This window comes from Muscardinus avellanarius (assembly GCF_963383645.1).
Source record: "Muscardinus avellanarius genome assembly, chromosome: 1".
Classification (NCBI taxonomy): domain Eukaryota; kingdom Metazoa; phylum Chordata; class Mammalia; order Rodentia; family Gliridae; genus Muscardinus; species Muscardinus avellanarius.
The window spans coordinates 210107848-210129488 of NC_137786.1; the positions used below are offsets into that span (position 1 = coordinate 210107848).

The 21641-nt window shown below is 49.2% G+C and overlaps 1 protein-coding gene across 1 annotated transcript in view; it reads left to right on the forward strand.

The window, feature by feature from the left end:
• PRR5L (proline rich 5 like) overlaps positions 1-21352 on the forward strand; it is a gene marked incomplete at both ends in the record, with an annotated part of 66121 nt that extends 44769 nt beyond the window's left edge. Inside the window, 3 exons of the mRNA XM_080718742.1 lie at positions 5114-5254; positions 10441-10567; positions 20958-21352. Of these exons, the coding sequence (XP_080574868.1) occupies positions 5114-5254; positions 10441-10567; positions 20958-21352 (663 nt within the window). The remainder of the gene's footprint in view (positions 1-5113; positions 5255-10440; positions 10568-20957) is intronic.
• Between the last annotated feature and the right edge of the window lie 289 nt (positions 21353-21641).

Genomic DNA, 21641 nt, shown 5'->3' on the forward strand with positions numbered 1-21641 from the left:
TCACAGGTTCATAGCCAGCCTCAGTAGTTTAGTGAGGCCTTCTAAAACTTAGTGGGCCCTGCTTCAAAATCAGAAAATTAAAAATAGGGCTGGGGCCGGGCGTGGTGGCGCACGCTTGTAATCCCCATGCTTGGGAGGCAGAGACAGGAGGATCGCGTAGGTTTGAAGCCAGACGCGCTGGCTAAAGAGACCCTGTTTCCAAATTTAAAAAAAGTATAAAATAGGTCTGGGAGTGTAGCCCTTAGGTAGAAGGGTTTTCAGGAACTCCAGTACCACCAAATAAATGAATAAATAAATAAATAAATAGGGCTGGGGTTGAAAATCTGAGGTAGAATGTCCCAGGATTCAATCCCTAGCACACACACACACAAAGTTGTCGCACATGGTGGTACACACATGTAATAGAAGTACTTAGGACACCAAGACTGTAGGATTGCAGGTTCAAGACTAGCTTACACTAACTTAGCACGACCTTGTTTCAATTTAGCAAATCCTTGTTTCTAAATAAAAGATAAAAAGGGCTGGGGGTGGAACTCAGAGGTAGAATGCCCCTGGGTTCAATCCCTGGTACCAGAAAAATCAAAAAACAAACAAAAGACCCCGTGCTGTTGAGAGAACAGATGCATCTGAGCTGAGGGTATTTACTGGGCGCGCTCCGCAGGGCGGGCTCTGCGCTGCTGGTGAATGGATTCCTCACCGGTGATGTCGCAGCCTTCAACATAGCAGGTCCCCACAGTGCTGTTCTATAAGAGTGTCTGGCCTCCTGGCTGGGGAAGTGGTTTGCTGTCCTTTCCAGATCCCAAGAATATGTTCCTTAGTGTTAAAGAATTTCTGTCCCAATTCCAGAATGATTTCATCCCAGGGCCTGCATTGCATGGGTTGATTGAAGCCAGGCTGTGTATCCGAGTTACCTGGATGGCTTGTTAAAATCTACATTCCTAGGCCCTACCCCCAGAGTGTCTGGAGTGGAGCCTGAGCATTTTATCTTTCTAATAGCTCCCCAGGTATGGAAGACGCTGGTCCAGTCTGTTAGTCAAGGTTCTTCAGAGAAACAGAACCTGTAAGGTGTGAACACACACTCAGGCACCGCACAGCAACATTCCACCAGCAAAGGACCGCATAGACTGTGGTGGGCCCGTAGGATTTATAGCCTAGTGACATCATAACCATTTCAGTCTGCGTAAATACCCCTGTGATGTTGGCAGAGTGGTGAAATTGCTAACGATTCGCTTCTCAGAAAGTGCCCTCGTTGATAAGTACACATGCGTGTGTATCTGGAGAGTTATTACAAGGACTTGGCTCGTGAATCAGTGGAGACTGAGTTAGCGTTCCATCACTGTGATAAAATACTTGAAATAATGGACTCACTGAAAAGGAGGAACCATTATTTTGGCTCAGGGTTTCTGAGGTTGCGGTCCATGGTTCCCATGGGCCTGTGGGTAGGGACAGGTGGTAGATAAGGTCTGTCTGCCTCATGGTGCCTGAGAAACAGAGAGACGGGGAAGGGCTGGGGTCCTAAGATGCCCTTCATGGGCACGCCCCAGTGGCCTAGCTTCTCTCCTGGACGCTCTGTCCTACGGGTTCCACCAACTCCCAGTAGTGCCTCAGACTGGTGACAAAGCCCTCAACACATGGCCTTGGGGGGACACTCAGGATCCAAATGATGGCAGAGACTGTGCCCCCCAGTCCTGCTGTCTATGAGCTGGAGACCCAGGGATGCGAGGGGTGTGTTCAGTCCAAGTTCAAAAGCCTGAGAGCCAGGGGTGGCGATGGCATGAATCCCACTTGAGACAAGGTGCTCCAGCTCAGACAGGCAGGCTAGAAACACGACGAGCAATTCCTCCTTCCTCTACCCTGTGCTCTATGCAGGGCCCGTTATGCTTTAGGTCTGAAATGCCCTTTGAAAGCTCATAGGTTCCTAATGCAGCAGAGTCTGGAGGCGGGGCTTACAGGAAGTGGTTGGACCCTGGGCGCCCTTACTTCATTACTGGATTGAACAGTTTGGGTAGATTAATCATTTGAGTGGACACTGGAAGGTGATGGAAACTGTACACAGGTGGGGCATGGACAGAGGAAGCAGGTTGCAGGGGGTGTGCCCTTGGGGGCTCTCTCTTGTCCCTGGCCCCTTCCTCTCTGTCTCTGCTTCCTGGATGCCATGAGCTGAACAGATTTGCTCTGCCACAACATTACCTGTCATCTCAGGTCCAGAGCAAAGGAGCCAGCAGACCATGGACTTAAACTTCTGAACCATGAGCCAAAATAAATTCCCCCTCCTCCAAGTTTCTTGTATCAGGCATGTTGGTCACAGGGATGAAAAGCTAACCCATGGCCTCAACTGAGTAATGGTGCTTCCGTGTGTTGATGAGAGCACCTGCTTTGTCCAGTCCCTCAACTCAAATGCTAATCTCACCAGGAAACACCTTCACAGATGCACCCAGAAATCATGTTTAATCTGGGCAGCCCTGTGTCCAGTCAGGTTGACACTTCTTATTAGCCATCATCACATCCAGTTGCCTTACTCCGAGAAGCACCAAGTGAGAGGTGGCTGGATTGTTCCCAAGACTCCCACGTGTTTACGAGTCTGTGGGGGAGGTGCTTCTTCCCCCAGCTGTATTTTTGAGAGCCTTTCTGTGTTCAGGGTGTGGGACTTGGCTTCCATTCTTCTACCTTGATGCAGTGAAATGAATCCTGAAAATGAGGCAAGGTGTAGGGACCTCTGAGTCCTAGGTTATGGACACTGTGAGGCATCGCATCAGGGTGATCAGAAGGCAGTCCCAGCGTGGGTGAACTGAGCCCGTAACAGCATGGGTGGTGGTCGTGTATATGTTGGGGTTGGGACTGCAAAGAGGGCAATTGTTTCTATAAAACCCTAAAGAGTCGCTGGGTGTGGTGGCGCACGCTTGTAATCCCTGCGCTTGAAAGGCAGAGACAGGAGGATTGCACAGGTTTGCAGATAACCTCGCTGGCTTAAGAGATCCTGTTTCCAAATAAAAATATAAAAATAGGTCTGGGAGTGTAACCTGGAGGGAGAAGAGTTTCCAGGAACCCCAGTACCACCAAGAAAAAAAAAAAAACCTAAGAGCCACAGGGAACATAAAACTGCCCTAAAACTTGGCCAGCTTTGAGGGCAGGCAGCTGCATCCTGTTTGGGTAGTACACAAATGATAACTGGCTGTACCAGGAGCAACATAATCTTTGATGTGGCATCTGTGTGCCTGTGCATGCGTGCATGTATGTGTAAGTGTGTGTGTGTCTGTGTCTATGTGTCTGTGTATGTCTGTGTGTATACATGTAAAGAAACTTGGAAATGAGCTCTCTCTTCCTTTCTGTCTTGGGAAACTTCAAGAGCTCTAAAATCAAATAATTTCTGTCTGAGTCCCAGCTCTATTTAGAGAAATGCCTGTAACTCTTAGGATGGATTTGATAATAGTACCTGTCTCAAAGCATGGTTATCTTAGTCTATTAAGCCTTCTTTAACCAAACACTATAGGTAAGCTAAGAAACAACAGAAATGTATTCCTTACAGTGCTGGAGGCCAAGAAGCCCAGATCAAGGACTGGAGTGAGCAAGTTCTGTGTCTCCTGAGGGCCTCTTTTTAGCTTCACAGGCGGCCTTCTTGCTGTGTCCTCACATGGTAAAAAGGGTGAGGGGCTTCTCAAGGTTTCCTTTTATAAAGACATTTGTCCCATTCTTGAAGGCTTCACCCTCATGACCTCCTCACCACCCATAGTCCCCATCTCCAAATACCTTCACTTTAAGGGTTATTATTTCAACATAGGAATTCAAGGGGAACACATGTATTCAGACCATAGCAGTGGCTTTGGGGATTAAATGTGTTATTGGCAAACTAAAATACTTAGAACCATGGCTAGCACATGTGCTTGATAAATGCCAGTAATCATTGCCAGTTATTATTTCCATACCCTGCTTCCACCACAGTTAACAAGTCCCTTCTACTCCAATTATTTTTCTTCCTAAGTTACTCATATTTAAAAATCGAATGTCTTATGTAACCACCTAGGGTCTCGTGTTTTTTGTTTGTTTGTTTGTTTTGTTTTGTTTTGTTTTGTGGTACTGGGGGTGGAACCCAGAGGCTTTCTACCTCCGGGATGTACTCCCAGACCTATTTTATATTTTATTTGGAAACAGGGTCTCACTAAGTTGCTGAGAGCCTCACTAAGTAGCTGAGGCTGGCTTCGAATCCGTGCGATCCTCCTTTCTCAGCCTCCCAAGCGCGGGGATTACAAGCGTGCACCACCATGCCCGGCCTTCGTGTTTTCTTTTGCCTAGCACATACATGACGGTACTTGACTATTTCCCAGGTGAAGTTGAGGAAGCAGCTGAGAATGTAGGAGCCATGCTGCTGATTTATGTTTCTTCTCATCTCTTCTCTGTTCCTCCTTTCTAACCATTCTTAGCACGTGAGAGTAAGACTTCTATTATATATGTCTTATACAGTCTTTAACTCACTTAAACAGGTCCAGGTAGGTCTTATCTTGTGTGTGCATGTGTGTGTGTGTGTGTGTGTGTGTGTGTGTGTGTGTGTGGTACTGTGGGCAGTCTATCTCCAAGCTATACTTCCAGTCTTATTTTTTACTCTTTATTTATTTATTTATTTATTTATTTTTTTTTTTTGGTGGTACTGGGGTTCCTGGAAGCCCTCCTTCCTCCGGGCTACACTCCCAGACCTATTTTATATTTTTGAAACAGGGTCTCTTACGCCAGCACTGCTGGCTTCGAACCTGCACGATCCTCCTGTCTCCGCCTCCCAAGCACGGGGATTACAAGCGTGCGCCACCACGCCCGGCTTTTTTTACTCTTTATTTTGAAACAGGGTCTCACTAAGTTGCTGAGGCAGGCCATGAACCTGCGATCCTCCTGTCTCAGCCTCCCAAGTACTGGGATTACAAGCATGGGCTACCACGCCCGGCTCCAGATGGGTCTTATCTTAAGCGAAGCTTTTGTTCCAGAGGACAGAGGTGGGCCTTGCAGGTGCCTGGTCCCATCCTCTCCTAGGTGCTCTGTAAGCACGTGTGGTCCTGAACTCCACGTGGCTGATGGAAGATCCAGCAGGCCCTCACTTCTTTCACCCTCCCTCCTCTCTCCTCTTCAGGGACAGGAGCTGACCATCCGCCAGATCTCCCTGCTGGGCTTCCGAGACCTGGTCCTGCTGAAGGTGAAGCTGGGTGACTTGTTGCTGCTGGGGCAGGCCAAGCTGCCCTCCTCCATTGTCCAGATGCTGCTCATCCTGCAGGTGAGGCCCTGTGATGGCCAAGAGAGGGAGGGAGGGAAAGGAGGAGACTGCCATGGTGGGATGAGGCGGAAGGGGCCAAATGACAGAGCACCTTAGGTAGCACATATCCTTCAGTTTGTCTGTGCATGCTTCTTGGCTCATTTGCGCATTTGATGTGTATTCACTGAGCACCCACTTGGTCCCTGGTGCTGTGCTCGTTGTGGACATCTCAATGGGGAGAGAAAGATGCCTGGTACTTCATTCAGGAAATGGATGTTCTCCCCTCTCTGATTATGTCAGAGAGCTGCAGGGTACAAGCAATATAGAGTCCACTCTAGCCTAATACCCGTTTCAGCCATTCCTGAAACTCATTAGAAGGCTCCCAGGGAAGATGGGCTTCATCTCCTGCTTCCACCACAGTTAACAAGTCCCTTCTACTCCAATTATTTTTCTTCCTAAGTTACTCATATTTAAAAATCGAATGTCTTATGTAATCACCTAGGGTCTCGTGTTTTTGTTGTTGTTGTTGTTGTTTGTTTGTTTTGTTTTGTTTTGTTTTGTGGTACTGGGGGTGGAACCCAGAGGTGGGATGAGCCCGGGCCAGGTTGCAAAGCCACCAGCATTTCTACACTTCCTGGGCTCTTCTTCCATCTGGACTCTGTGTTTCCTGTTTTTCTCTGATGCTGCCTTTCCTGGCCTTGATCAGCCTTTTTTTTTTTTTTTTTAATCTTCTCTGTCTTTGGAGTTGTGTTCACATGGCACGCCACAGCTTATGTGTTTCCAGTGAGAGATCTCCCCGATGGCTGCCTAGTGACTCTTAATCCCAGCTCTAAATCAACAGTAAAAAGGTGACCTGGCGTGCGTTGGTCCCTGGCTATTTGCTAGGCACAGACCGAGGACTTTAAATAATCCAGACAACTACCACATGAGGTTGGCACTGTTGTTATTTCCACGTTACAGATGAGGAAACTAAAGCTTAAACAGGGTATGTATGCACTTGCCTGAGATGCCTCCGCGACTGAGAGGTCCTAAGATTCACAACTGTGCACACTCCTCCTCCTCCCCAGGGGAAGGCATCTGTTTGGTCCATCTTGGTCCAGGTGATTTCCCTTACCCAATCAGTTGTGACTTCGAGTAGGATCAAGTAGGACAAACAGGACCTCAGGAAACCGATTCTGAAGGATGAAGCATATGGTCTCCAAGAGCAGGGCTTCTTTCTCATCCTGGATCAGGCTAAAGCGGGCCCTGCTACCCTTGGAGCAGGAGTAAAGCTTCAAACAAGGGGAGTCCTGATGCCCTGCCTCCCCCAGCTGCTGGCCTCTTGAGTCTTTAAAGCTGCGCCATCCTTCGGGGTGAAGAATATAATCTTCCTCTTCTCTGATTCCCGTAATCAGTGAAGAGGAAGAGTGTGCTTGTAGGATGAGAGCGAGTTTAGCTGGTTGCGGTGCCAGGTTGAACATTTTTATGCAAGGGAGGAGAGGACAGAGGGATAGAATAGTGTGGATGCAGCTCACATCTGAGATGCCTAAATCAGAGCCAAATAAGGAGAGAAGAAAATGAGCCCCTGAGGATCCTGAGAGTAAGATTAGGAAAGGTGAACTCCCACCCTCCCATTTCGTGTTTATGCTGTTTTGGGGATGAGGAGTTATCCCTTTATATTTTTTGATTGATCATTACTATAGACAAAGGTTCTCATGTGTGGATGCTAGAACAGGAAGACATGTGTCTAAATTAAGAGCATCTACCACAAGGTTTGGGGTCCTGTACGTTGGATTTGACAGCAACATGAAAAATGTCATCATCTCCTACAGCTCCTAAAGACAGGTAGACTGCTTGCCTAGGGAATTCTCCTTCCACGAAACCTTGCTCCACCCTAGGCTTCTCTCCTTGGGACAGTCGTAAACTCTTCAGCTTCCCCGCTGCCTCCGAAGAGTGCCCCAGGCTGTGCATTTGCCTCGGGCCCTGCCCCTTCTCTGGCTATACCTGGAACCTCACTCCCTAGTGGCCTTCCTGTGCCCTGCCGTAGCAGGACCTTTGTGCTCCCTGTTGCCTCTACTCTGACAGAGCGCTGGGTCTTTCAGGACCCACATTCCTCCTTCTAGTCTCAGTGGATCCAGAGGCTTCCTCGTCCTTGTGCCCTCAGCACCCAGCCCAGACTTTGGCGCATCGTAGGTGTTAACTCACTACTAACAGCACTTGTAGACCAACCCTAGGTTCCAGAAACTGTGATGGCTGATGACCGTCATGCAAGCCATCCTCTCTTGGCAGAGGGATGTGCATCCGGACAAGCCCCATGGTCTTAACAAATTTCTGCAAAGTCAGACAGGAAGCTGTCTTTCCTGTGACTCTACCACCGGGTTTGTTTTTATTTGTATGTTTGTTTCTCTACTTCATGCTGAGATGGAGGTTCAGAGAAGTCAACTAACTAGCTCAGGACTGCATGCTAATTTGAGTGGCCTTGGTCTGCCATTCCTTGGCCCCTGCCTTTTCTCCCTTCCTCTCAGCCTTTCTGGTTATTGCCCTCCTTCTTGTAGTCTCCCAGGTGCTTGTAAATGCCCTCAGCTCTCAGCGCCACTAAGATGGACCTACTTAAACGTGGAGTTTTGGCTTTGTCTTCCTCCAGTCCTTTTGGGATTAATTCCCAGTCTCTTCCTCATGCAGGTGCTATAGTGCCTGGGGCTTGGAGGGTGTCAGGGACTTTCCCCAGCCCTAGTCCATCTTCTGGAGCAGCAGGGGCGGTAGCCTCTGGATCTGAATGGAATTTCCAGGTGGCACTCCCCTGAGGCAATTCCTGTTTCTAGAAATTCGAACCTCTGTACTTAGAAGTGTCCATTCTCCCTCCAGGCCCTGACTTTTCATGGTGTCCTGAAAGCTGGGGCTGATTTCCCCACAACCAACTGACAATAGTGTAACAGTTTGAGATGTCGACGTGGGTTCTTGTTCTTAGCTAGTTTAGAAAATATAGCCAGAACTATGCTGCTGCAAGCTTAAGCAAATTTTATTATATACAAAGGTAGAAAGAAGGGACAGAACAATACAACATTGCATCAGAAGGACGCAGTGGAGTGCCTTGAAAATAACACACTGAAGTTTTTAAACGCAAAACAGTTTTTATTATAAGGATTTATTATCTCCCATCCTGCTTAACCAATAGTCTTTTACCACCCCCTGACCTAATGCAGGTGCAGGCCCACCCATTATCTCTGGGGTGCAAGCTTTTGTTATGACCAATATGTGTTACTTGGTTAACAATGTCAGGGGTCACATGGTGTATGCCCTTTTCGGAGAAGGCACGCATCATCCTCCTACTTCCTTGGGGAGTTTTTAGCCTTTTTATGCCTAAGTATGAAAGTATATTCTTATTAGCAAGTAATACAGCTATTATCAACAATCAGTATAGACTCATTCCCCATCAATACTAAAGCAATTTTCCAATACCAGGACAAATAGTACAGAGAAAAGAGCCCTTTCTTACTTTCTCAGACTTCAGCTTTCCCTTTTCCATTCTTCTTCCCAAACCATCTTCTAAACTAGACTCTCCTCCTGAAGTATGCAGTGGGGTTCTACTGTGACTAGAATGTTGTCCTCAGGTTGTCCTGGTGAGAGGCTGGACTGTAGATGGTAGCCAGTGAAGCACATTCTGGGCCTTCTTCCCAGCCAGACTGGAGGTGCATGTGCTTGGAGGCCCTGCATCTCCCATCACCCGTTAACATTCTTAGTTTTTGAACAAAGGGGTCCTGCATCCTCATGCCCTGGGCCATGAAAATATCATAGCCAATCTGACCAATAGAGCATTGTGAGCATCACCTCATTGAGGGCTGGGTGCATGGCTGGGCTCAGGAGCTGTGGTTCTGCAAGAACCACCCAGCTCAACACCACGCGCTCAGCCTCCATTTTCCTCTCTCCTTTGGCTCCTCTTTTTCTTTTTTGTCATCTCCCCCTGTTTAGTGCTTATGAGTTACTATTGGGGACAGGCTTGGGGGGGGTCCAGGTAAGAACTATCAAGGACAGGAAAAAAGACAAAAGGGAAAAAAAAAGTTTTCTGGGCTTTTAAACCCAATCAAGGTGGTTTTTTGTTAAAAAGTTGGGTGCAATAATGTACACCTGTAATCCCAAAGCTTGGGAAGCCCAGATAGGAGGATTGTAGGTTTGAGGCCAGCCTCAGTAACTTAGCAAGATACTTAAAAATAATAAAAAAGGTTGGGGACGTTGCTTGGAGGTAGAATGTCCATGGGTTCAATCCCCAGTAGGAAGGAAGGATGAGAAGGAGGGAGGAAGGATGGTTTTGTGGCTAAAACTGCTCTGCTCTTGTAGCCTAGTGTGGTTGCTGGGGAGCATAAATACGGCTCCCCTGTTTCCTCCTTCTACCTTGAGGACTTGCTTCCACGTGGGCAGATGTGTCTTCATTTAATAAATCCAGAGAGAAACTGCATTCCCAGGGAGTCCTTTGGTTTTCTAGAAAGCACTGGTCTCCAATCCTTTTTGGTTATTACCATCATGGCTGTTTGTTTGTTTGGTGTTTAATAGTGGCTGAGTTATGAGGACCCCTGTCACGTGGGGCTTTTGAAGCAGCTGGGCTTGTCATCTCACTGCTAAAGCATGCCTGCTTCTAGAACAACTCTCCCTTTCTTCTCCTGTTCTGGATGTTACCATCTCCGTTCCCCCTTTCCTAGCCTGTTAACAAGCGACAATAGGATGGGCCCGGAGCCAGGTGGCTTGGGTTGAAGCGCTGGGTTGTGATTTGCTGCCTGGTTTTGCTGGGCAAGTGACTGAGGTTAGCTCTTTGGGTCTGATTTTCCTATCCGTTGAAGGAGGATGATGAGTGTGCCTTCCTCCCTGGCTGGTGGGAGGCCTCTGTGCATTAATATCTGTAAAGTGCCCCTAAAAGTCCCTGACCCTCACGGTAGGTGGGTTGTCATTGGGACTCGTTGGCTCTTACCCTTGGAGGTGCAGCTGGGGCCGCCCACCCGTGCTGCCTCCATCGGGCCCAGTGGGAAGGCCACCATGGATGCATCAGGTACTGTTCTAATCACCGTGAGCTGTGACAGGTGACTAGGGTTTAAATGGGTTTCTTATCCTAGTCATGAGGAGGCTGCCTGAGGCCCTGCTGCTGCACACACAGTGGGCAGAGAGTGGGATGTGCTGAGAGTGAGCCCGGGCCAGGAGATTTTCACTGACCTTTGCGTGTCTTGGGTGTTCATTTCCAGAGCGTCCATGAGCCCACGGGCCCAAGTGAGGGCTACTTGCAGCTAGAGGAGCTGGTGAAGCAAGTGGTTTCTCCTTTCCTCGGCATCAGCGGGGACCGTGGCTTCTCAGGACCCACCCATGTGCTAGGTAAGGAATAAGGGGCTCGGCTCCCAGGCTGCCAGGAGCCTGGGTGATAGTGATCCCGGCCGCGTTGTGCTGAGCAGGGGTTGCAGGCCGAGCGCTATGCTTCTGATGTGGGTCAGTGCAGATCTGTGCACGCTAAGCAATCACGTCCCCAGCCTGTGTCTTGGTGGCTACCTTCCCCCTTGGCCAATTCCTCCCCAAGGCCTGATACCCGCCCGCCCTTTGTGGTGGAGCCTGTCTGAGCCGCATCTTTGATCAGTGGCTTTGATCTTTTCCATGTGGCTGAGATGTTAATTTTTCTGTCTCTGATGCCTTAAAACACCCTCTCCACTGGAGCAGGCTGGAGTGGGAAACCCGCCTGCGATGGATTTCCCTTTGGAAGCGGCTCGTAATGTGAAGCCAGCTTGTTACATGAGTAGCTGAATGTTATGAGCTGCCCCCTCTACACATTTCTGTAGGGACTACCAGAGCCTTTGCTGCAAGGAAAGGGGTTCCTGGATTTGGGGACAGATCCCACTGGAGCCTTTTCTGGTGGCTGTGAAACTACAATACCAGGTCCTATACTAGGTCCCTTGAGAATCTAGAGATGAATCCAAGCCGTTCTTTCTCAGGGAGACCACAGTCTAGACAATCTCTCCAGAAAGAGATGGATAACATAGTATAATATAATATGCAATAGCTCTCAGTGAACCCACGGTCTTGGTAGAAACAGCTATGTCATAAGCCTTGTAATACAAGACATTCTTTAGTCTCTAAAGCAAACTCTTAAAATGCAGGAATTTGTTCAGTGTTCTGTCCCTAGCAACTGGAATGGGGCTTGGCATGAAGTAGGCACTCAAAAAATATTTGTTAGATGGACGTCAGGCAGCTAGCTGCACCCCGTGTCAGTGCAGCCAGTACCCACAAAGAGACACAGCAGAGGAAACAGATTACCCACATTTGAAACCTGCTGCCACTTTTGGCACCATAATGCAATTGTAGCTGATGCGCAGACCTCGGGGGCCCGGGTTGGGGGAGCAGCTTCCAGGAAAGATCCTGCTCTTCCTGGGCCTCTCGGCGGCAGGAAAGGCAAGGCCTCTTATTGGCGGTTTTCCTGCCCCTGGTCATGTTTCTCTGGAGATACCGGCTTACCCACAGCCACCACAGAGAGGAGGGTGCTGTGCTGTTCTTGCCTGCAGCCTGCCAGGCTCTCCCCCTCCCTCCTGCTCTCCGACTCCACCAAGAGCTGGAAAGAGCCAGCGTGGAAATGTTACCAAAGGAAGGAAGACCACCTTCTGCCCTCCTCAGCCCTGAGCAGGGCGCCATATTGCTGTGGTCTCCCTGGAGCCTATCTTCCTGCTACTGATGAGGAGCACCAAATTTAGAAGTGGAGATGGGATGGAGGTGTGGGAGTCCCCAGGGAGATGTCAGGATGCCCAGAGGCTAGCTGGGCCTTGGCAGGGGCTCCACCATTTTCTGGGCCTAATGCTAGTGCATGGGAAAACAAAACAAAACTCTTTTTTTGTTTTTTTTTAAACTCTCCTAAATACTTACTTGGAAGAGACTCCTATAACAGATTAACAAGAGAACAGTAAACAAAAGATTATTTTTTATTTTTATTTATATTGTGGTATATATTTATATTGTGGCATTCTACCTCTGAGCTACACCCCCAGGCCTATTTCATTTTTATTTGAAAACAGGGCCTCACTAGGTTGATGAGAATATCACCGAGGCTGTCCTCGAACCTGTGTTCCTCCTATCTCAGCCTCCCAAGTACTGGGATTACAAGCATGTGCCACCACGCCCGGCTGAAGCAGGAGTTTATTAACGTGTATATTTCATATGTACCTAGGGAATAAGTAGTTTTCAAATAGGTTAATAAGTAGGTTGCAAACAGGCTTTGAATTCTAGCTTATATAGCATCTTCAACAAATTGTTAGAGAAGAGAAAAGACAAAGGAAAATGAGTTTCCAGGGCACTGACCTGTGGGAAGGCAAGCAGATGGCAGATGAAGGCTGGTTGGTGTCTAGGGCTCCGTACCATCTCCAGATGAAAAGGGTCTGAAGTTGTCCCAGGTGCTCAACCTTTGTTCTCCCTGGCAGGAGACTTTGGTCTTTAAAATTCCTGCTTTGAGGTATAAGTTTCTTTTTAATTGCTCGGTTGCCCTCTTAGGTCAACAGTCTTTCACGTATCAAGCTGGCATATTCTGGTCTCCCGCACAAGGAACAAGAGTAGACATGGAAATTTGTTCAGCAAAGGATTGCTCTAAGAGGGGATACCTCTGACTTTCCAGCTAAAATAAAAAGAATGCACATTTTGTCCACTTAGAAGGCAAAGGCCTGAGCCTTTTTTTTTTTTTTTTTTTCTGGTTCCAAGGATATCTTTAGATAGCTCTCCAAAGATAGCTCTTATCTTTGGAGAACTGGCTCAGTATGGATGAAGAGGGAAAGATATTTTGATCACTTTTAAATTTTAAAATTGTTACTATTTGGGCATATGTGTCCAGAGACCCTATCCCAGACCCCTTAGGAGGTGCTACAGATGTATCCCTGAAGATGTATCCCTGAACAAAACCAGACCCATCTCTGCCCTCGAGGGCACATGGTCCAGGAAGGAAGTCACAAACACAAACATGGCAGGGCCACGGAAAGCGCGCATCAGGGACCTTACCTGGACCAGGAAGTCAGGACAGGCTCCATGGAGGAAGCGATGTCTGCTACAGGAACTGAAGGCTGAGGAGGAGTGAACTGAGTGGACTGGGCGGGCGGACTTGGAGGGAGATAGATGAGAAGGAGGATGATGTGTTTGAGGAACTGGGCTCCAGAGTTGCAAAGCAGCTGATGGCCAGGGAAGCTGCTGGACACGGGCCACATCCTGGGCCCTGCCAGCTGAGCTGGGTGCCGCCACCAATAGGTGCTGCCTGCTGTACCCATTTTACGGCAAGTGAAGCAAATGAGGACAAGGGCTACTGGGCTCTCAGAGTCAGGATCCCAGAGCCCCAGGCTGTTCTCGCTTCATCAGCTGCCCCACCCCTCCACCACCCCACCCCACCCCACCCCACCCCATCAGCATTTAGTACAGAACTTTATTATTTTTCATTTTATTATTTATTTATTTATTTACTTATTTGAATACTAGGGATGGAACCCAGGGGCATTCTACCTCCGAGCTAATTCCCAGCCCTACTTTTTATTCTTTATTTTGAAACAGGGTCTCGCTGATTTGCAGAGGGCCTCACTACAGTAGATGAGGCTGGCCCTGAACCACAATCCTCCTATCTCAGCTTCCAAATGCTGGGATTGCAGGCGTGCACTATCGTGCCCAGCTTTAGGGCAGGGCTTTATTAAGGGTCAGATGAGAAGGGGGCCCTTCCCTTCTGACCCTTAGAGGTACCCTAAACTAGGGGTGCTTGTGCATACCTGTAATCCCAGTACTTGGGAGGCTGAGACAGGAGAGTCCTAGGTTCTGGGCCAGCCTCAGCAATTTAGCAAGCTTCTCAGCAACTTGGCAAGACAAACATTTTTTATGTTTCAAAATAAAAAATGAAATAAGGTAGGGCTGGGGGTGTAGCTCAGAGGCTAAAGCATTTTTTTTAATGTGTCTGTCAGAGGCTGGGCCCACATCCTACCTTTCAAGTCCCCCCTTACAGAGCCCTCCAGAACAATCCTCACACTGGCTGGATTTCTCCCCCACACAAGCCCTGGCCCCCTACAATCCTCCCTCCATTGTGTTTCTGCATGACAAGCAGGCATTCTGGGCTTTGAGGTGCAGGGCCTAGAGAAGGAGTCCACAATAGCTTGGTGTGCTGGGGTCACAAAGGCCACATTATGGTGAACCAGGGAGATCAAAGGCCTGGGAGCCCCTGCCCCAACAAAGGGCCCAGGCTCTGCTTCTCTTCTGAGGTTTGAAAGGAGCTGCCATGGTTGGCTTCCCCTGGGATGCAGGCCAGCACTCAGCAGGGTATCTGATGAGTGAGGGAGGAATAAAGGGTTTCCCATTCCACTGTCCCCCCCTCAAAGGCCAAGAGGAGGTGGGCTGGAGGTAGGCCAGGCTAAGATAGGAACTAGTCCTTTCAACTGAAAGGGCACCATTGCAGGGAAGAGACCGGGGTTCAGGTCCCAGGGTACGCCTGAACAGTCAGTCCCTTGGTGTGAGATTCCCCTCCTGGGTGACAAGGCCCTGCCTTCCCTGGTGCAAAGAAGGGGAGGAGCAAGAACAAGTGCGGGTAGCTCTCAGTCAGCCCAGGCCTGGCCTTTGGTTTTAAGGCTTCCCCAGGGGCCCAGCAGGGGTCAGCCCTAATGGGGATGCCCCTGTGGCCTGTGGAGTTTAGCTTAGCGAGGAGGCGCTGTCTCCATGAGGACTGCCTTGAAGCCCCTGGCCTGCCTTTGGGGGACAGCATGGGGAGAAACTGTGGGTCTCTGGGCAGGGCCAGCCAGTGCTACTACATACTGTGTTATGGTGCCCAGCTATGGCAGCCTTGGACCCCAGGAATCATCGAGGTGGGAGGCTGTGGGTGCCTCTCATGCCCCCCTCTGCTGGGCCCCATACCGCACCCCAGTCCTTGGCATGCTGGGTTGCCAAGACCTAATCCTATGGCAGCCTTCTCCTTGGGCTGTGAGCTCACTGAGGGCAGGAAACATGTTCTTCCTTTTCTGCCCCAGGACCAGGCCAGGCCTCTGCTGTGAGCGAGTGGCCACCCTGGGTTCAGCCTGCAGCTCGCTCCCCAAGGGGCACGGCCCAGCCACTTCTCCTCCTCTTCTCTATTTCCAGCGTGCTCTCTGTAGCTGTGCCCTGGGATCTTGTCCTAGCGGTTATCAGTGTGAAGGTGTTGAGTGTCAGGAGCGAGAGCTCTGCTGCCGGCCCTGGGCTTGGGTCCTGGTTTCCTCACTAATCATGACTGTCATTTCGCATCTCAACTTCAGGTTCTTCTTCTGCATCTCAGAGGGAGATGGTGTGGGTGAAGTGCTTCCCTTTTAGCATAGTAACTAGTGCTTATCAGCTGCCCACCAGTGGCTGCTCCTGGCACCATAGACCCCTCCTGTACCACACCCCAGGCCTGTGTGCTGGGCTTGGGGCCCCACTGCAAACTGACATCTCTTCCTCTCAGCAGCCAGCAGCTCTGGGCGTGTTGGCTGAAGGATGGGGCGGCATCGCTGGGTGCCTCCTCCAGGGTTGACCACATTTACTCACTCTCTCTGATGTCAGCTCCCAGCCTACTCAGCAGTCACAGTCGCCTGTTTTTTTTTTGTTGTTTTTTGTTTGTGTGTGTGTGTGTGTGTGTGTGTGTGTGTGTGTGTGAGTGTGTGTGTTGATTTGCTGCTTGTTGAAGTCTCTGCAGACTCTGGACTGCTGATTAAGTGAGAGATGGATGACATCCAGGAATTCTTCAGAGACCTTTCCCTGGCTCATCCATCAGGTTGGGGCCCATGGAAATCATCCAGCCAATCCTCATTTTCTTCTCCAGGGATGCTGCCTGTGTGAGCCATGCAGATCGATTCCCTACCGCTCAACTTGCCTGGAGTCTGCTCTAGGCCCACGCTTGGCTCCAACTCTCTCCTCTTCCTGTACTGCTGTCCTGGCCTGCCCAAGTTTTCACCAGGTTGTAAAATCTAACATCAACCCTGCTGCTTTCCAGATCCTGTGCCCAAAACAGAGAGGTCTCCAGACTCCTAGAACATAAGATCTGAGTCTCTACTAACAGTAGAAGTGATGTAGCCCTGTCGCCGCCGCCTTCTGCATAAATCCTTAGTGGTTGGGGTACCTAGTCCAGGAGCAAATGATCTGCACATAGTGCCTGTTCTCTGCACAGGTCTAGAGCAGTCAGCTGCCAGCTGGGTGTAGGGTTCAGGCCCCAACATGGGTTTCCCCACAGTTGCCCCACAGTGTGAGAGAAATGAACTGTTTTCAAGGGTATTTTGTTAAGGATGGTTCTTTAATGGGGTCTTTGCTGCTTTGAACTCTTCCAGTGATCCAGTTTTATAGGTATTGATTTTTTTTGAGCATAAAAGTAATGTATGGTGATTGTAAGAATGTGGGTACATTATAGAAATCTGTGGCTTAGAGGAGACAAGTGCTCATGCATAGATTCTTTCTTCTTGGTGGCTGGCTGGTAGGCATCTTGCCTTCTATCCCTGAGGGGCTGGGACAGTGACCTGGGCTCTTCAGGACAGCACCAGCCTCTTGTTTAACATCTGTTGGGGTGGGATGACGTTTGCTATTACTTGACTTCAGAGGGTGGACTGGCTCAAGAAGTGTGGTTTTGGAGAGCACCATCAGCACCATCCTGAGAGTATGTGGATGTTGGGGCTCTGGGAGGATTTAAGCACTGGCATTTAGAATCTGAGAGAATGGGGTTGAGCCCCAGACTTCCCCGCGTGTGTACTGGGGATAACGCTGAGAACAGCCCTAGCTGCTTCAAGTGGAACCGGGGCTGTGTTTGGAGACATGCTCTGAAGTCTAAAATTCTGCATATTGTCATATGGTTTTGAAAAACTATTATTGCTGCCACAAAATAGCTTTCTTGGGGGTTCTGAGCCAGTAGAATTGGAGAGTTAGAGCTGGGTGTGGTGGGGCACTCTTGTAATCCCCATGCTTGGGAGGTTGAGACAGGAGGATCGCACAGGTTCAAAGCCAGCCTCAGCTACTTAGTGAGGCTCTCAACAACTTAGTGAGACCCTGTTTCCAAATAAAATATAAAATAGGTCTGGGAGTATAGCCCGGAAGCAGAGAGCCCCTGGGTTCCACCCCCAGTACCAAAAAAAAGAATTGGAGAGTTAACTCTAAGTATTAGAGTTTCATTCTAAGGGTTAGAGTTTACACACACATCCAGTGGTGTGAGCTGCTGCCGGCCACAAGTGGAAATGGCGGTTCTCACTGTGATGCCTGCCCAGGAGCGTGAGCTCTGGAAGAGGTGGGCACACATACATGTCCAGGGCTCCGCAGATCCATGGGAAGAGCAGAGAGTAAAGCAAGGCAGCGGATCCCATGTGTCCCCGAGGCCATCTGTGAGCAGTTGTCCTCAGCAACGTAGTGAGACTCTGTTTCAAAATAAAACAATGAAATAGGGATGGAGGTATGGCTTGGAGGTAGAACATCCCTGAATTAAAAAAAGGCACAGAGCAGTGCCCAGCACTCTGTGCTAGCCATTAGTACATTTTTGTCATTTCAGATGGCCCCTCTCATTTTGTCCACCCCTGCACACAGGAGAATAATCTGGCTCTTGACCCCCCTCTTCATTTTCAGCAAGGTCGGGTGCATGTGGTGGGCTCCAGCACATCACCACGGTCCTGGCCATTTTCATATTCCCAAATGGGTTTTTGTCATTAGAAAGGCATGCACATGGAATCAAATTTGGAAAATACCAAAACAATGAGGAAAAATTTTAAATTACCAATAACACCTTTACCCAGAATTTTCATGTACATTCTTCCCAGAGTTTGTTTGTATGTGTATGTGTGTGTGTGTGTGTGCGCGCGCACAATACCCAGTATAATCTTAGCTTTATATTTTTAAAATGTATAATAGTATTATTACTCATATTCTCTGTGTGCCACTGAATATTATACTGTGAATGTTTTCTGGGGTTCTTAACTATTCTTTGAAAATGTGTACAGTTCTGAGTGTCCATCCTGGGCTTCAGGATGGCATATCCACGTGCCTGTGGAGCCCCGCCTTGGAGGCACTTTGGTGTCTCTGACTCAGTGCCACCAGGCGGGGCTCTCTAGCTGCTCCTCTGCCTCCTCCTTTCCCCTGGTCCCTCCCCAGGTGTGCTTGTGTCCCCTCCCCTGCTGTTGACTCCTCTTCCCTCTCGCCCACCCTGTGGCCCCTCTTCGTTGGGGTCTGTAGTATCCGTCTCTCTGGTGTCTCCAGCCTGACTTCCTCTTTCCTCACCCACGTCGCCACCACAATTTGAGTCCCTCCCCTGATCACCTCTCGCCTTAATGCTGACACGAGCATTAAATTTTTCCAGATGTAAACCATATTTGTTATAGAAAATGATACCTGAGGCTTCTCTCTGGTTCTCTTCACTCCAGTTTTTCTGGCCCCACCCCATCCTGCACACTCCTACCAGGATGATCTTCCTGAAGCTCACCCCACCCAGGCCCTGGGAGGCACAGCGTTACCTGCCCCCCAAAGAAGTCCCATCTAGGGACCGGTGGAGGCCCCCTAGGAAGCGCTCACCTGCCTGTTGGGTGTTTCTCCATTGTTTATGTGCTCTGTTCCAGGAAGGCTGTGACCCCGGGGTGCACCTGACTCTGCAGCTTGCTTGGGCTCTTCCCATTGTTCACAATGCTGTCACCCTCTCTCTCCTCCTTGCCTCCTTGGCAAGTTGCCTGTTTGTTTCTAGACACTTTTATCCACCTTCAAACCCCATACATCCTTCTTTCAAGGAATGTCCTTTATTAAAATTATTGGCGCACTCTGCACAGGCAGGTTCCTACCTCAGGTTCCTGAGGTCTGGGTGAGACTGAGCTTGCTTAAGTCCCAGCTTGACTACATTCTAGCCATGTGACCACAGGCAAGTTATTACCTCTCAGGTACTCAGTTATCCCATCTGTAGAGTGGGGCTGATAATATGCCGTAGCTTAGGTTCCATTCCCAGGAAGGTGGCTGTTAAGGCTTAGCGCAATTTCTAGAGCCTGGCAAGACCCCCAAAGCAGCAATTCTGTAGTATCTGCATCCAGCCCTCCCCTTGGGTTCTGTCTCCCCGGGGCCATCCATGGTGCCTAGCCTGTTCTCCTCTGGTGCCGAGGGCAGTCTGAATCCAGGAGAGCTGACTTGCACACAGGTCTCTCAGCTCATGGACCTGGAGGGAGCCAAAGGCATTGGTGTCCTGGTTTGGTATGATTTGGAGGATGGTCCCACTGCACTGACTTTGATAGCTGAGGCTGCCTCGAGTCACCTCCTCTTTTCTGAACCTATACTTAATGAGGATATATACATATATATATATATGTATTATATATATACACACAGATATATATATGCACATATATATATATACACAACACATATACATATATATACTTTTATTGGTGCAATGTAATTCTCTATCATAATCACAGTGATGTAAAAATACATGGCAAACATCGCTTACTGTATTTCCCTCCCTCTACCCACCCCCTTTTCTTCCCTCCTCATACATGTTAGTAAGATGATGGTGAAACTTTGTATGGATGGAACCTTATTTGAATTGTTCCTTTCCTCAATCCTCTCTTCCCCCCCCCCCACCTCCCACTGTTTCACTGCTTTCTCTCATTTGACTAAAGTCCCTTTTGCTTTATGGTTTTTGTTTTAGCTTCCATGTATCAGAGAAGGCATATGACTTTGACTTTCTGAGACTGGCTGATCTCACTTAGCACAATATTCTCTAGTTCAATTAGTTTTCCTGGAAATGACATAATTTTGTTCTTCTTTGTGGCTGAGAAAGATTCCACCGTGTATATATACCAAATTTTCATTATTAATTCATCTGTGGACGGACAACGTAGATTGGTTCCATAGTTTGGCTGTTGTGAATTGTGCTGTAGAAACATGAGTACACATGTATTACTGTAGCGTTCTAACTTCAGTTACTTTGAGAAGATCCTGAGGAGTGGTACAGCTGGGTCACAGGGTGTTTCCATACCTAGTCTCTTGAGGAACCTCCATACTGTCTCTAAAGTAGTTGTACTAATTTACAGTCCCACTAACAGTGTATGAGAGCTCCTATTTCCCCACATCAGCATTTATTATTGTTTGTATTCTTGGTGATTGCCATTTACAAGGCCTCCTTGACGTCATCTGTTGGCACTGAAGAAACCACATCTTGAACAGAGCCAGAAGACTGTCCCGGTCTTTTGAGGGAATTTAAAACCTTCAGAGGGAATTTAGGGCAAACCCAGTGTGGCTTGGGCAGCAGCAGAAGAGAAATTTCCTGGCCCTAATCTACAGAGGACAGTCTTTTGGTCACCACCTACTCTGGGGGTAAATTGTCGAAGGGGACAGTGTCTGGTATAAACAAAGTTTCAGAGAGACTTTGAGACACTGCCACATTCATTCTTCCCTGGATTTCAGCAGGGTAGTACCTCAGGCTCTTTTATTTATTTTTTATTTTTTTTATTTTATTTTTTGGTGGTACTGGAGTTCCTGGAAGCCCTTCTACCTCCGGGCTACACTCCCAGACCTATTTTTACATTTTTATTTGGAAACAGGGTCTCCTAAGCCAGTGCGCGCGGCTGGCTTCGAACCTGCGCGATCCTCCTGTCTCTGCCTCCCAAGCGCGGGGATTACAAGCGTGCGCCACCACGCCCGGCGCTCAGGCTCTTTTAGAGGCTGAGGCTCCACCTCGCTTTTAGCGCTGCTGGTGAGGAGTTTGGGATCGCCACTGCCCCTCCCCAATCACAGCCTTTCCTGCTCTCTTCTCTTGCAGCCAGGCGGTATTCCAGGGCCCGACCCAAGGTAACTCTGCTGAGCTATGCCTCTTCGATGAGCACGGCCAGCCGGCCACCGAATGAGATGGCGCTCACCCCGCTAACGGAGCAGGAGGGAGAGGCCTACCTGGAGAAGTGTGGCAGCGTTCGGCGGCACACGGTGGCCAACGCCCACTCGGACATCCAGCTGCTGGCCATGGCCACCATGATGCACTCAGGCCTAGGGGAGGAGGCCGGCAGCGAGGACAAGTGCCTGCTCCTGCCGCCCAGCTTCCCTCCACCCCACCGGCAGTGCTCCAGCGAGCCCAACATCACCGATGGCCCTGGTGAAGCGGAGGAGGGGACAGGGGACAGTCAAGAGGATGCAGAGCTGAACTGTGCATCCCTCAGCTGAGTCGCTGCCTTCATGGATTCTTACCTGCTTCTTTGCATCCTGCACAGGGATGGATACCCAGGGATCAACCAAGGGTTCTTCCTTTGGGCAGAGCTGCCTTGTTTCTTGTAGGGTACAGACCCAGTCTAACGCCCTAGGAATGCCCCAGCAAACCTCTTCATTTCGCTGACCATGACCAGCTCCTCGCAGCCACAACTGCCTTCTGTTCATTTTCTGACTTCCAGCCGTTCCTGCCTGACCCGGGTCTTCATCTCTGGGCCTTTTCCCCTCAGATATTAGAGCACCCGAC